The sequence below is a fragment of the Pezoporus occidentalis genome, unplaced genomic scaffold (assembly GCF_034315485.1).
Source record: "Pezoporus occidentalis ecotype Australia unplaced genomic scaffold, CSIRO_AGI_Poc_V1 ctg249, whole genome shotgun sequence".
Classification (NCBI taxonomy): Eukaryota; Metazoa; Chordata; class Aves; order Psittaciformes; family Psittacidae; genus Pezoporus; species Pezoporus occidentalis.
The window spans coordinates 437901-454278 of record NW_026914383.1 but is presented as its reverse complement, the minus strand read 5'-3'; the positions used below and the strand labels follow the sequence as shown (position 1 = coordinate 454278).

At 44.0% G+C, this 16378-nt stretch overlaps 1 protein-coding gene across 3 annotated transcripts in view; it reads right to left on the bottom strand.

The window, feature by feature from the left end:
* Positions 1–2675: 2675 nt before the first annotated feature.
* PRDM2 (PR/SET domain 2) overlaps positions 2676–16378 on the bottom strand; it is a 75534-nt gene continuing 61831 nt past the window's right edge. For all 3 annotated transcript variants that reach the window (XM_062622834.1, XM_062622836.1, XM_062622837.1), the window contains 2 exons: positions 7160–7295; positions 2676–5950 (listed from right to left, as the gene is read on the bottom strand). In XM_062622834.1, the coding sequence (XP_062478818.1) occupies positions 7187–7295 (109 nt within the window). In that variant the 3' untranslated portion in view covers positions 2676–5950; positions 7160–7186. The remainder of the gene's footprint in view (positions 5951–7159; positions 7296–16378) is intronic.

Below are 16378 nucleotides of genomic sequence, written 5' to 3'. Positions count from 1 at the left end.
ATGCAATTATTCCTCTGCAGACACCACTGCTGAAAACAGGTCTGGAACATTTATGCAATCCCTACACCTGTATCATGCAGAGAAAACTGAGTAATGAGTTTGAAGCAATACACTTAAGGTCTGGCATCAGTTACAGCACTATTTCCCCCTTCCTTCAGATGACGTCTCCGTTAGTTCTTGCCTGAAAGAGAATTTTGTTTGGTTGGGTTTTATTCTTTCCAAAAAATAAAAGCTGGAATGGCACAGAAGGAAATGATGTAAGTGATGAAGAGAGAAAAAGTCAAACTCTAAAAGACTTAAATAATTCTTTGGGTAGTTTATCAAAGTAAGCCTGAGGTATGGCTTATTTGATGTATAAACATCCTTGCAGAAAAGAAATATCAACTATGAAAGGACCCTAATTAGTTGATGCTAGGCACAAAGGGAAGTTGAACTCGGGGACGGACATTATCTACTAGGACAGAGTACTAAAGGAGATCATCTGGGTATTTCACATCCCAAGGTTAAACTAAGATGCAATCCTAAATCAATGCACCCTAGGTAAGCCTTAATCACTGCACTTCCTAGAGAAATCAGAGGATGAAGTTCAGGGAGTATCAGTTAAGTATTCCAGCTGTAGGAAGATTCAATGTATAAACATTATGTAGATGACAAGATGAGTATAACAATGAGCAAGATGTCTTATAGTGCCAATTTTCTGACGTAATGCTTGTTCCCAAACAGTGTGCTCCACAGAGGATGTGGAACACCCTCCCGCTGGAGGGGTGAGAAGGAGATGAGCCTGGAGATAGCACCCTCCTGCCTAGCTCTGTGCACAGCCAATGGCACAAAGAGAAATGAATAGAGAGAAATCTATTCAAAACCCTGTGGAAGTCAAGGTGACCCAAAACTTAGCGGAGCAGTGAAAGGAGGGGGGAGACTATTTGCATGAGCATCTCATATCTAAGAATATTTCCAGAGCAGTGTAATCTTTAACAACTGCCTCTTCTCCTTCCAAGGCAGCTGCAAAGCAAGTCATAAAGCAAATGCAAGCACAGCTTGAAATTCCCTCCTACCCCCAGCACCTGTCTGTCCCCCTCATCTTCTTCACTGGAGAGTGAGTGGTGCTTGTTCCTGACCAGTAGGCCAGAACATGCTTCTCTGTCAGCTTCCCAGGCTGGCTCATCCCTAAACCCAGCGGAATGTCTCTCGCATCAGAAGGCACAGCGCTGTTTGGGTGTGCCCTCTGTGCCCTTGTGGGACCAGGCTGGGAGTATCACTGCTCCTTCCCCCAGGCTGCTCATCACCAGGCACAACCACCCCTGAGCAATGACCTTGGCTTGGTGCAAGCCAAAGGCCTGGAGGTGAAAGGCTCCATTGCTATAGTGCAGGAAAACGTTACTCAGCAGTGCCTGATGTACGTTTCTATTCCTACTGCTCTTCCACAGCCCACATCCGAGGTGACACGATGCTGGGGATCTCGGGTGTGATGTACTTGTCTCCTCCATGTCCACTAAGTGTTGGTTTGGAGATTTTTCCTGAGCATACACAATGCTCTGGGTGTCCTATCACCTTGAAAGACCATTTACAATTGGCACCAGCATCAAAGTCTCAAATAGCCTCACCCAGACACTCTGCTCCCAGCAGCATCTTGTTCTCTGCATCCTCCTGCCTCCCAGCAGCTGCAAGCAGCACAATACACACGGTGTAAGTAAAGCAGTACTAAGGCAGCAGCTTCACTGCAGGTTTTTCTCCTTGCCTGTTTTTGAAGGTAGTCTTCTCCCCCAAAAGCCACAGCTCTCACAAAAAGGAGTAGTTACTGCTGCTTCCCGTGGTGGCTCAGAGCAGTGGAAGTATGTAGCAGTTTAGGTTGAGAGTATTTCAGAAGTTCCTCATGCAGGGAATAATCAGCTCACAAGGAACTGAAGCTGAGTGGCATTTAATAAAGATCAGGTAGGCTGCAGCACTGTGAGCTGTGAGGCTGCTGCAGGCAAGGCAGCAAGGTGCAGTGATGGCAGCAATGATCTTTTACCCACAGATCACATTTATAATGCATAAAGAAACTTCAGATTTTCTGGGGTGAAAGAGCCACTTTTAGCATATGTGAAATTAACATTCATACCTATGCTTCATCTGTTCCCAAACCTGTTCGTTGTATCTGCTATTGTTTTTAATAGCTGAATTAATGCAGCAGTGCTGAATGGCTGCACACTGAGCCCCTCAAGTAAGCGGCAAGTTCCACAGCCCTGGAAAGGTGTAAAATTCCCCTTGAGGTGTGATGGAGCAAATCCTTGAACCAAGATGAATGAAACAGGGATCATTTCTAGGAAGCGAAATACCTCCCACTTCCCACCCTGCTCAAACCTTCACCTTCCCACAGCTACAGAAACCCTTGGTATTCATTGTGTTGTCTTGCTCCCACAACGCTACAAGAGCTTGGGCTTTGAATGGAGAGTCCAAACTACAAAGAGCTTCCGTGCTGCTCATCCAGTCCTGTAGACCCAGAGTGTGAAGCTCTTGGGAGAGCTCAATCTGCAGTAACCACACGCTTGGAGCTTGACAGACCAAGGTGACATTTCCATCTCCTTCCTCCCCTCCTGCCTCCTGCCCCCCATCCCACTGTTTCAGAACTGGACTACCTCGAATCTCCATTTTGAACACTTCCTTTGCTGGAATAACCATCACTATTTCCATAATGCTGTTTGTCACATGAATTTATTGTTCTTTTTCTTTACACGGCAGACAGACAACAGAGCTTTCAGCCCTCAGAGGAATGGTCAGAACCCACAAACCAACCAGGTTCCACCACATCTCCACACGGTTGATTCTGTATAAGCATCTCAGTATCAGCCTTGTCCCGAGAGCACTGCGGAGCTACCGGTGTCACTAATTCCTACATGCAAAACCTGAGCTTGTTCCCCACCCTCTCCTTGGATTTTCATGAGAACCTGGGATATTGGTCAAGAGCAAAATTCCACGTTTCAGCAGCAGGCACGGGGGGAGCTTAAAAATTTGCTGCAAAACTGTGAAAATCTGCCTTGGGCAATAAAAAATGGCAAACTTTCCTGAATTTACTGTGGATAAATAGCAGAGCAATGACACCATTTGAACTGATCCTTCTTTTCTGCAAGAAAAAGCAATTCCCCCCCCCCCCCAACCTCCTGCTTTTGTTATCTGAGGGAAAACAAGGAAAAGTCTGGTGCAACCATGGGGTGTTTCTTGTCAGTGGCGTGGGTATTCTTCTGCCCCAGCTTCGACGCCTCAGACAGAGCAGTACAATATAAAGCTGTGTGCTCCGGTCTCTTGGCTGAGTAACCCGCGTTATAAAACTGTAAAAACAGAGCATTTACAACCAGGAAGGACATAAAGACGTGCTTTGAAAAGTGTAAATACATATTTACAGGCTGATGTGAGAAAGCAGAGTTCCTCTGGGGAAAACAAATGTTCCTATATCACAATTTACACACTTCTCTCCTTGAGTTTGTCCGTTACTGTAGTTAATACCACACTAAAAAAAAGCAGCAAGAATAAATTGCACAAAAGCGACCTCTTCTAACCTCATTGGTATGCCTTAAAGGCACTAAACTCAGCAGCATCCGTGCCAGACACTCTGTACTGAATTTCACTTACTGTTGCTGGAAGTTGAGGGGATCTCAGAAGAACGGAGCGTTCAAAGCAGGATTTGGGCTGCATGGCAAGAATGCTCTTCCCTGGCAACAATCCTTGTGTGACCAAGGAACGTTTATACACTCAGGGTGATCTCTGCACTCAGGAAAGCAAGGGAACATCATACCGGTGCTTTAAGACAGAGGAGACTGGAGCTAGATTTTATTAGCTCCGTATATTCAGTTTTCAGATGATCTAGATGCTGTCCACACACGCAGGAAGAGAATTCCTGTTTGAAAGAACAGGGTTTACCATACTAGTACTAGATGATGAGAGGAAGGAGAAAACATGGAGAGAAAATACATTAAAACTTCAGACATCTTGTGCAAAACTGAAGCGAGCTGAAGTGATCAGGGAGCTCTATGTACACGCCAGCTTCTCTGAGATACGCCTAAGGCCAGGAACTTGATTTCTGTGCTATTTGACCACGGTTTACCAAGCTGCCAAGCAGATCTGGATACTCGCTTCCAACTGGTTTGGATGGATGATGAGAATCTCAGTCTTCCCAGGCTACTGCGAACAGTTTCAGCCTTCTTTTGGGATTGCTACATCACATAGGGAAAGAGGAAATTATTGCTAGCAGAAAAAGCTCAAGAGGGGACAAATCCTAGAGCCAGAGCAGCCAGCAGTGGCAGGGGCTCCCCCCACAAAGCCTGCACTCAATGGTATCAGTCTTGAACTTCCAACATGGAAAGGGATGTAGCTTTTTATGGCTCATGTAGTTCTCAGCAGCTCAGCCTTCCCCCAAACCACAATTGCACTTAGAAAGCCTCCAGCAGGGGTTTATCCAAAAAAATCTGTATCTGGGTAATAGAAGATCCTGAAGACCTTTTCTTTCCAACTCAAACAACATGTAGCTAAAACGATTTCACAATGCACAAACCCAATGGTTCTTGTTTAAAGCTTTTGGATTCATGTTGAACAATTTGATTCTCAGCAAAACTATACAAAATTAACTGTTTTCAGTAATTTCATACATATATATTAATATATATGTCATATACATATGAAGATATATCTAAAATTGATCTCTTTTTTTTCACTTTTCCAGGGAAGGAGTATCAACCGGGCACTTAATTTTTCTTACCTAGCTTGTGCATACACAGATGTATGCTTATCTGTGTGGAGTGCAAAGGCAAGGAGAGGAATAAACTGGCTGAAATAGGGGAAAAGAGGGCAATCACCCCCCTGGACTCCTTGAAAAACCCCAAACCCGGATGCTACCTTAGCAGGGATCCTGCAGTAACTTATCTTGACAGAAGGAATCCTTCATCTTGTGTTGAGATGAAGGGGTCTGGGGAAGCACCCCTGGTAGATGATGCACCAGTGTGTGATTGTCACCATTTTGGAACAAGAGGTAAGAGACCTTTTTTGCACTGTGTTTTACCAACTGACCCATGTGGTTCTGCAACTTGTCTATCCTGGCTGCCAGCTACCTTCATGGATGTCCTCTCTGCTGGACCACTGTAACAGAACATGCTTGCATTGAGGGCTGCAATCACAAGCTCTGTATCTAAGGAGAGATGTCACTTGGTACTGCACAGCAACATGCAAGTTTGATACTCTAAATAAATCAATCCTGACTATGACAGGAGCACCAGGCCGGCAACAAATGTAATGGTAGCTTTTGAGAAATGGATGCTTATCCCTTTATGAAACTGGGTGACCAGTGCACTTCACAGGTGGACTTCCCAAAAACTAGTGGGTCCTGACCCACTTGGAAAGCAATGGCATTATGCCCATTAAAGCTAATGGTACAAAGTCAAGAGACTGGGATACCCCCAGACTTCAGATGTGGAAACCTCAGTAAAACCTACCACTCCCCTCATGGATTTCCATGGGATGCCCCATTCTTTACCCGTTAGGATGTAAAGCAGGAACTAAAAGGATGTAACAGTCTTTTCAGAATTGAATTGCATAGTATGTTAAACCCCTCTGTGTTCACCAGGAGGAGGAGACTCATCCAGACCCATCAACCCTCTGAACACGCTTCATCTGCCTGCAAGTGTCTGAACACTTCTCGACGCTGGATGGGGACATGCGGACTCCATGCACAGGGGACCCCGAGATCACCCCTCACCAGCAGCCACAGCTCATCACTCTCTGGAGAAGGCAGGAGGCCTGCTCTGTGCTCTCTCCCTCTGGAAGGAAGGACGATGTGACAGCAAGCAAGCCAGTGCTTCCAGCAGAAGAAACTACTGTCCCTGTTACCTGCTGAGGGACCTGTCTCACCTCGTGTGAGAAAAAGCAGGAAAGGATAATGCTTGAGGATCACTTCACCTCACCTTTTCCAAGTTCTTAGTACCTGAAAACACAGAGAGTTGCATTTAATCAGTGTCAGCTTTAAGAATCAGTAGTCAGAGCACCTGCCCCGTTACCCTGAGCTGGGAGCAGGGAGAAGATGCCCCCGATTTCACTTCTGTGTAAAGTCAGTTCTGTGTTAAGGCTTCCCACAACTGAACGGTCTATGCCTTAGGGGGGGACGTTAACATTTCCTTAGCAAACACCCCCATCATTCAGGAGATAATAAACTTCACAATCTCACTAATTTGTCCCCCAGAAGTTATTTTTCTGAACATACTTAACAAAGAATAAATTTCAGGCTGCAGCATCTTGATTTTGCTGGCACAGTTTTAGCTTTACACATGTATCATGTTCCTTAGCTGTTACAGCAGCATAAAGGAAGTATCTGTGTGTTACAGAGAGGGAAATGAAGCAGCAGAAGACAGTGTCTTGTGTAAAGTCAACCAACAGGAAATTCATTCAGCTTCACCAACGCCACTGGGCCAGGTCATTAATTTGTCCCAGCCCCTATAAGCTTCATTACATCAGTTTATCTCACCACAATCCCAGCTAGTGTTTTTGTATATTATTGTAACAGTGCAATTTGCATTGTAATAGTGGTCCTGGAGCTTCTGGCATCCAACCAAAGCAGCCAGGCACAACACACATTTCCCAGGCATACTTTCTTTTGGTCAGAGCTAGTAATTCATTCAGCATTTACACATCCAGCTTAAAAGATCTCAGAGCACTTTACTCTGTACTACGATCAGATACAAACAGCACTTTCTTCTAAGATGGGGACAAACCTCATCCTTACCAAAATCACCACCATCTTCCAGCCTCCTCCTCCAGCACCCAGAGGAGCAACAGAACACCTCATGTCTTAAAAGCTCACAAATGAATGAAAACTCTCCCCACATCTTCCATGGGGCTAAAGAGCTGACCCTGCCCCACCAGATCCTTTTGATCCAGAGTATACAAGTACACATCAGTAGCGAACACCGTGTCCCTTGTGCTGGATTTAACCCACTTCTGACACACCTCTCCTGCTCTACACCTCCTTTTGCCATCAGTGACCACTTACAACAAGGGCAACAACACTGTGGCTTTCCTGAGGCTCGGGTAATATCTGTATCTGGTATCTCCTGTATAGCATCTCCTTGCTCACAGAGGCACAGGATAGGCAGCCCTACGCATCCTCCCGCGGCAGCACCCAGCTGCATCGCCCTACCTGGTGTGGTTGGACATGCAGAAGAGTCTATTCCTTAAGGAAGTGGGGTGCGATGCAGTTGGATTTCTTGCACTGCCTGGTGCTGGTGTTATGCGAAGAGGAGGAAGGACATCTAGAGGCCATGCGGAGCCTGTAACTGTACAGAGAGGCAGAAGAAACCCATACACATCCATTAGGGTACTGGGGGCATAAAGCAGAGACTTGGTTTAGGGCCCTATAGGGGCTTTACTAAGGTGTACGTAAAAACCATACACTCACCCACATTGCGGGTGTTGAGAGGGGCTTCTGAAAGCCAGAAGGAGTTTTGCCTTGTTCTGAACTTACCCTGATAAAAGTTTTTTAAGCACAAAACACACAGTATCAACTGGAAGCAGCATCCAGGCTCCCACCGCATGTCCCAGACCCTCCAACTGGGACTGACAAATCCACAGCGATGTAAAGAGCAATGAGAAGAGTCACGGTCTGTTTGCTCAGGACAGCCCATGGGAGGTTTTAAAATACAGATTTACATAAAAGAAACGTCACTTTCCATAAGCATCATAGCAGAGCTGGTCACTTTTCCCAAGGTTAAAGCCTGCACCATGCTTCTGCCACTGCAGCACTGACAGAATTGATGCTGACACACAGAGGCCACTGCAGCGAGCGCTGCCCCAGGGCCTCTAGTGCATGATTATTTCACCTCAAATCTAAAACTAACTGCAAGAATCCCAAAGGGGAAGTGAAAACCAGAGGTTTTATTTGAGCTGCTTACATCTCCATTGACTGTGATGTCAATAAGCGTGAAAACATGAGTCAAAGCAAGGGAAACAGAAGGGTTTATGGCGCTGTTCGAAACATACCACCTCAGCTCAAATGCATACCCGAGTTCAACTTCTTACACTAAAAGACACAAAAATCACCCATTTCTTTACATATTCAGCATCTTTTGCCATCTTGGGCACCCTTGCGCCTCTCTGGTGTGTACAGATGCACGTCAGCTCCCCCCTCACCTCCCAAACCTGCTGTAGTTTCATCTCAACCTTCCATACACAAATCCTTTAGAAGTCCCACCAAACCCAACTGCTCACGTTCTGCCAAAGGAACAGCTTTGGAACATCATTTCATTACACACCACATCAAAGCAGAGGTAAAAATCAGGGGGTTTCTCCCGGTTATTTTTAGAGTCCAACGTGCAGCCTTTCAAGGAGATTCCAGTTGTTTGTCCTTACACCCAGGTTACACAAGCACCAAGTTTTCCATTACGACAGAGAAGCAAAACCACAGACGTTCTGAAGATTAAGCACTGCCATTCTTCCCAAATCAGAGTTTGTGGTTAAAATCCTCTCCCACTGTTTTGCTATTGTTATATGCACATCCTACTCCGCAGGCATTGTGAATGCAACACTGACGCATCCATCTGGACAGCAAGAACCACAAAGTGGTAACAAGGAGGTCACCAAAGGCTGGATTTTGTTGTCCCATGTAAGGGCAGTTACAAAGGGACACAGCAGAATACCCCAAATGAGTTAAGTTTTTTGGCTTCAGTTCTTCAACTACAAGAGAGAGATTCTGTGTTCTTTTTATTTGGTTTCCATTTAAGTAATGCTTCATGTCACAAAATTCATTCTGACTTGTAGAAGTCCTACCGCCACCAACATGTGTGCGTTTCTGCATGCAACGAGACCCTGTGGGACACCTCAACCAAAACAAAACCAAAGCCTCAAATCCAAAGAGACAAAGAGAAAACCTGACCTGCATTTTCAGATGCACATTCCTCATCCTCTCCCAAAGGGAGATCCTTCATCCCCTAATTCCATCTTGCTTTAGAGCAAATAGATCATTGGTTTATTGTTTAGAAGTCAAGGATTAGAGGAAGAAGACAAAGAGGGACTGTTTTTCTAGATAGAGACTGGACTTCTTCATGACAAAGCACTGGCAGAGCCGTGATCCTTGCTTTACCAGAGCAGTGAGGAAAACGGAGCCCTGCTCTGTCATGGCATTGAACTGGACTGAGAACTCCGTGTTTAAAGAGACTCCTTAAAGAAATGCTGGATTCCTGCTGGTTTAGGAGGATCTCCCAGGGTTTGCCAGGGAAGCGGATCCCGGAGCAGGGAGGGAGCTGAAATGCCCCCATCACATGCAGAAACAGCTCTTGAGATTACTAATTTTAGCAGTGTCACTTTGCACCTGCTTCCACCATCACCCGTGCAGGGCAACTGGAGACAGGCAAAGGCAGAGGAATTCCCAGGCGCCCTGTGCTGATGCAGCCGAGCAACAAGGATTTATCGGGAAGGGGTGAGGGGCTGTACCCCAGCCCCACTGTGCACCATTGTAGCACACCCTACACTACACCAGCTTGGCCAAGGCCATTGTTCAGGAACAGCCTTAGCCAGAATAAGCTGGGGGGAAAGGGTGGGAAAACAAAGGAACAGCATCAGAAAACATGCTATGCTAACAAGGGCACAGAGACACAATGTTAGACAGCAGGAAGGACTCATCTGCAGCAAGTTTTCTCTGTCAACAGGGTTTTCAATTAGGATAAACAGCTCTGGTAAATGCGGTAGCTATGCCGTAAGTTAAATCTACACCAAAAGTTAAAGGGTGCTATTATTTAAAAACATAGGGCCCAAGCTTCTCTCTCGATTGAAAGCACACCCCAACTAAAGACAAATCGATGTTGTGAGACTCACTACAATAAAAATACACTAAATCCCATGTTTTAGTCTCCTATCTTTGGACCTGAAAGTGTTTTGCTGTATGAGTCAGTCCTATAATCCCCGTTTTAAAGCTGCAGAACTGAGTCAGAAGGATAGGGATTTGCCAAGGTTGCCCAGAAAATCTGCAGTCTTAAAGCCGAGGCAGGAACAAAGGTGAAGGTTCTGCTACCACCCTTGGGACTCTGCAGTGTTAAACTGCCTACTGAATACTTAAGCTTCACCTTACTTGTCTAAACCAAATTCGTACTTCCATGCATCTTCCCAGGCCACTGAAGCAAGCAGCACACACAGAGTGCGCAGCAGTGAAACTGCCAGCTCCCAGCACACCCCCTTCCCTCAGCCATTCCCAAAATACATTTGGTATTTTTCATGCAGATCACCTTCTCTCCTACCACACTTGTGCCATCAGTGTTCTTCCCAGTTCCTACTTTAGGTCACTAGAAACGTCCCAGAAACATCAGCCATGCTACCATGGGGAATGAAGGCTGAAGGGATCCGATGTTGCTGGTCACACCAGTGACATTCAGTGAAAGTCAATGCATAAAACACTCAAGTAACTGAAGTTCACATTTTACCTCAATTAAAGTGTGTTTTTCTTGCAGGGCTTCTACACTCAAAAACCCCAAGCATATGGACAAGCACTGCAGACATGCACTCCAACTCACTGCACAAAAATAGATAGGGACGTGGTCTATCAAAAGTGTCTCCTACTCTTAAATAAAACTACATCTAAGCTGACACAGAAGAAAGCAGACTGGGAGAAAACAAAGAGATCTGGATGCTTGAGCCCGAGTTCTTGGCTTTGCAGAATTAGGGTAGGCAATTTTACAGGCCAAAGGCAAGGAAGGGAGTTCAGAGTCTGGATAACAGAGTTCTGAGCACTACGCTCTCAGCAAGAACTAAAGCATGGTGCTGCTACCACCACTGGCATGTACTCTCTTGCACTAGCATATTGCTTAATGGGAAAGTAAATACACAAAACAAGGACTTGGAAAACCATCAACCACCAATTACATGAACAATTCTTATTCTTGTTCTTATTTAAGTGAAACAAACTCTTCAGCAGAACAAAAGGTTTGTCCATAGAATTCCTGGAGGAGGACGTCCTGCCTCTGCGTACCAAAACTGGGGGAGCAGCACTAAGCTAAAAGGACCTTAACGTGCTGTACTGCAGCTATTTTGAGACATACATTTATGAAACGGGTGAAAAAGCTGGAACACGTCAGACTTTATCTTGCGGTCAGGTGACGCTGAAGGACAGAACATGAGTATTATGATTTTATGGTCAGGCCTTTCATGAATCTAAACTGGAAAAACCTGTTACTGAGATCCTTTGCATTCTCAGCTTTCAAGAAGATTCCTAGCAGCATGCTAACCACAGTGCTTCAGAGAAATTGAGAACTTTAAAGCACCACTGCTCCCCCACTGTAACTCCAGAATTGCATTGTTTCATGCATGTGCTCTAGAGTTCAAGTTTCTTCATTGTTGACTTACTTCCACTCCCACTAAAACCTGCTTCAGACCACTACTAACTGCAGTGACAAACACTAAGCCAACACTGACACTGCTGAGCAGAATAAATCCCACACCAAGCCTGAACTCAGCTAGGGAAATACCCCAGATTGGTACCATTTTACTTAAACATCCCTAGATTTTCAGAAGCTATATACAGTAGCCACTTTACAGAGATTCAGCTCCGGAGCTTTCAGGAAATCAGTCCTTGGTGGTACCTCAAATTGAGCTCAGACATTATTAGTTTCTTTAAGAGATCTTGGTCTAGGTCTATAAATTTAGATGAATAGTATCACATCCTCGATTCATCTTCCTGCCCTTTTAAAGCAGCACAGAGCATTGTGCAAGGCAGAAGGCAAAGAATGTTGCATTAAAAATAGCAGTACTCAAATACATGGTCTACACTGTCAAACAAACTACTCATTTGTTTAAAAGATTCTATCTACTGAATCACATTTATGACAGGAAAAGAATGAGAAAACTTTTACCATACGTAGGGAAGACTTAAGTAAATTTTATCTTTACACAGAAAGTTACTCTGAAAGAGCTCGAAATGATCACTGAAGGGCAGCAGAACTACTATGAGCCTTCAGTCCTGCACATCTCATTACATAGAGAAATCACAGAACAAAAGGTGCTTTCAATTTAAAAAGGGAGATGAATCAAAGCATTCGCTGTAATGAATGGGGAAAACACCTTCAAACTCCAGTGACAGCAGAGTTTCAGTGTGTAACCCACAGCAGCTCAATGATGGAAGAATTCAGTCTCTCTCCTCTTCCTGCCTCCTTCCACACTACGTTTAGCAGAAATCACAGCGCCTAAATGAAACACTAAGGGAGTTCTCCCATCAGGTCACAGCTGGAACATGACTAAGTGCTACTCACAAGATCTGCTCAAGAGAGGGTTTGCTCAGTCTGAGCACTTCCCAATGCAAACTGCCCCCAGGACCCGTGATGGAGCAGTGCCCGTGCCCCATGGTTCAGTGCCCTGCAGTGAGAACAAACTGAGCTCTTCTGTTCCCACTTGCTGCCAGGCCCTCAAATACCCTCAGCAGGCAGCACATCCACTGCTCTCTCAACAGAATCACCTCCCTGAAACAAAATCCTCGTGTTTACCATTGGCATCTAGGCACCAGCACTGCCTAAACTGCAGAAGGCCCTGAGGCAGGCTCTGCAGAGACAGACCCACAAATGAGATTAGTCTCCTTTTCTTGACTGACATGGGGCATTAGGAGCAGTGGAAGTCTCAATTCTCCTGCTCACCTGAAGGGCAGCACACCTGCAGTGTGCGATCCCACCTTGCATCACACGACCTGAATGCTGAGCCCACACTTCTGAGAAATGGAACATCACCCACCGAATAACCAAAGCTGTTTCTCGAAACCCTTTGGCAGTTTCATCCAAACCAGGACTGAGAGACCCTGTTTGGCTTGTGAAACATACAAATCTCACAAAAAAATAAGCAGATATACACATCATGCCTGTCGCTGCTTACTATACTATGTCCCACAAACCATTCCAGCTATGAATAAATTAAGAAGATGAAGCAGATACGTATCTCTTAACAAAAAAGCCTCCCTCCAACTTGATGCCTGGTCTAGCTTCCCTTTTCCAGTGTTTTACTGCCTTGTATCTGTGGAAAAAAAAACACAGCAGTATCTCAATGCTCTTTTTCAAACACATGCTTTGAAAAGCACACTCTATCAAAAGCATTTTAAAAGTCTTACTAGGAGAAGTAAATGTGCAGGAGCTGCAAAATGAGAATGCAAAGCAATGAAGTATGCACAGGAAGGAGTAGTCAGAAGTGCCTCAATAGCAAGAAAGCTTCCTCTGAACTAAGGAAGAGGTTTATAAGTGGCTGAAGAGATTGGTGCAGAGGAATAGGACGCAGGTACCTCCTTTCCGAGTTCCACCAGCGATCTCGCGTTAGACCCTGCTTATACCAGCAGTTTCCTTTCCCACTATTGGGTCCAATACCTATTTTAATCATTCGGGTGACCTCTGCCTGTCTGCAAGTGATGAGTGCACAGCAGCACCGACTTCAGCTGCACTTAAGTGTTAACTCAGTATTCATTTCATTCAAAAAACAACTTACGTTGCAAAGTCAATATCCCAAAGCAAGCTTAAGAAATGACATTGAGACACTCATGTATATGGCATAAAGATCCATCTTTAGTGACATTAACGTTTAGAATTGTCTTATTTGGTGTGTGTAACAGACCATTACTGTATCATGCCTCTCTTACAGTATTTTATTTGCCCCTTGCTCTGAAACACAATTACTTTCCTCACTTTCCCACTCTTCCACTGCTGGGAGGTCCTAAACATACCCCTTCTATTAAAGAGCTGCTATTCATTAGAGAGCAGCTCTGCCCTGTGTTATGTCATGGTTTCTACCCAAAATACAGTGTACAACTCTGGAATTAAAATCCATCCCATACATCAATAGAACACTGTGGGGGTTCAATGCCATCAGAACATCAGCTTTTTTGAAATCTCTTAAGCATTTTGATTTGTACTTTGTTTCCAAGTGTTTTCTATGACATCTCTTGAGCAGGTGTGAACTCTCAGTTCACTGATATTGCAACCGTCCATCCACAAAGCTTAGATGAAGCAATCTGCTTCAGAAAGTAACTCAGACTATTGTGTAGGTGAAGCTTTACAGGGTTCCCATTAGATGTCTGTGAGGTTTAAGCTCAACAGCTCCTAGCCATTCTCTTCAAAACCCGAGCTACATCCTAAAACCACCAAACACAATGTAGCATTAATTCTACAAGCATTGATATTCTGTTATAAATATTGCATAAGGGTGACCCCAAATCAGCTTTGCTCTATATTGGTATTAAAGTATCTTCAGTTACTACTATGAAATTTCAAGCTAGTCCCAAGAGTTTCTTTCTAGTTCTTTACCAGTTTAACTAAACAGCTGCTGTAGAAGTTTACCTCTTTTTCACAACTCACCACAAAGCTCAGATCCAGAACAGCATGCACTTGGTGCTCAGAACCTATCCTTTAGATCATTTTCAGCAGGAATAGAACATCATGTGACTCATTCAGATCACACATGCATTAAATAAAAGCTAGAATTAGTATGCGAGGTCTTCCAAGTTACGTATTTTAGGCCATTCACAAGCTATTTGTCTGTCACAGGTTATCACTGGCAACTCAGCTGAACTTAACTCCAGTAAAAGCTGGAACTGGCCCCATAATTTTGGAGATGAAGTCCCAAACCTCAGTAAGAGGAGTGCTATTCATTTCTGCACTCACACATCAAATTGCCAGGATCTAGTTTTCTACATTTCCATGAAGAAAATCATCAGGAACTAAACTAAACTTCAAGTAAGAGGCTTGTAATACCAAATGCTGACAAAACATAGTATCAGAAATACACTACCCTAATTCAATTACAGGTGCCTTACACAAAGGAAGGGTGAGGAGCTTGCAGATCAAGGCAGGAAACACTGTATGCAGGGTGTCAAATACCACAGTCAAGACATTCTCTGATATGAGCTGGTTTTAACTCCTTCTAGTAAGCTGGCTAATGAGTAATCACAATGTGATACATCTCCCATCTCCACACACACTGCAGCATTACTGCTTTTATTAAACTGACATTTGATCGCCAGCAGCATGTCAGTCTTGTGAACAGCACAAGTTTTATTGCTTTCAGTGCCCATCTGGATGCATTTCAAGCAACGTCAGCACTTTGCGTGCATCATTACAGCTTTATTGTTGCATTCAGATCATAAAGAGGCAGTTATAGAAGCCACAAAAATTCAACTGCGCAGATGAGATGCAACAGTAACTATAAAGTTCTAAACTTCCCATCTATGATGAGGTGCCTATTTAGGATTGAAACTTGTTCCCTGATTATCAGCTCTCACTTTGGAATAGAGATGTCCACCATACAGCCCTCCTCTTGAGAACTAGCACGTACAAACACATGTGAACATCTCAGTGTAGTAGCATCCTTGGGTCACCAGAGATTTAATATCACAGCAGAGAAACAGCAAAGACAATGGCAACAAACCTCTGCCATCATATTAAGGATTGAAGGATGGAAACTGGTTTATTTAGGATCAATTCACTGCTAGACATCTCTAAGAAACCCTTACATGGTGATCAAAACACCAACATTGCAGCGAGATCAAACACCAACCGGTATTTCACTTGTCAGCAAGAGATGAAAGATGTGGTAACAAGTAGGTAAGGGGAAGTTTAGACCCCATCCTCAGCAACTTCGAAACTATGGAAGAGTTTTTACCTTTTTATGTTTCCTAATTCTATCTATCCAAATACAACTATGGGTATGCAAACCAAAATGTTTTCACTTAAGTAAATATAGCAAAACCTAATCAATATAAAAAACCTTTACTGTGGCTGTCCTACCACGTAACCACTGCTGTGAGCTAGGATAGAATTCACCTTTTCCATCACACTGCAGCTACCAAACTGCAGTGTATAGTATCCCAACAGAGATGTGCCTGCAAAAACACCCAGGGAACAAAGTTAGAACTCCTGCCTCATTGTACCAGAATCTTCCTCTTTGCTAAAATTCAAGGAAAACTTGGCTCTGGAGAGGATAACGAGTTCAAGGAATACGTCACATCAGAAAATAACAACGGAGTTCTTGCCAAAGAATCTTACTCAAACAGAAGTATTAATTTGAACAGACAACTGCATAAAATATTAATTTACTACTGGATCAGTAATGAATATGTTAAGAAATTGGCTACTGTAATACTGATGGTGTTAATGATACTACATTATTCCATCCAACCAGACGCTTCCAGCTCCACTGCAGGAGGCAGAATGTACATCTTGGTGATGGAATACAACAATCCAAAACTCTCAGAACCAAAACTCTTCACACGTACCTTATAAATTAAACTATTTCACACGTTTCAAGCACATCAAATAGAACAGTACAGTACAAAAAAAGTTAAAGTATGTCATTTTAATCAATACAAATTTATTGTATCCTCAATTAAAAATAAGAATCCAGGCCTAAC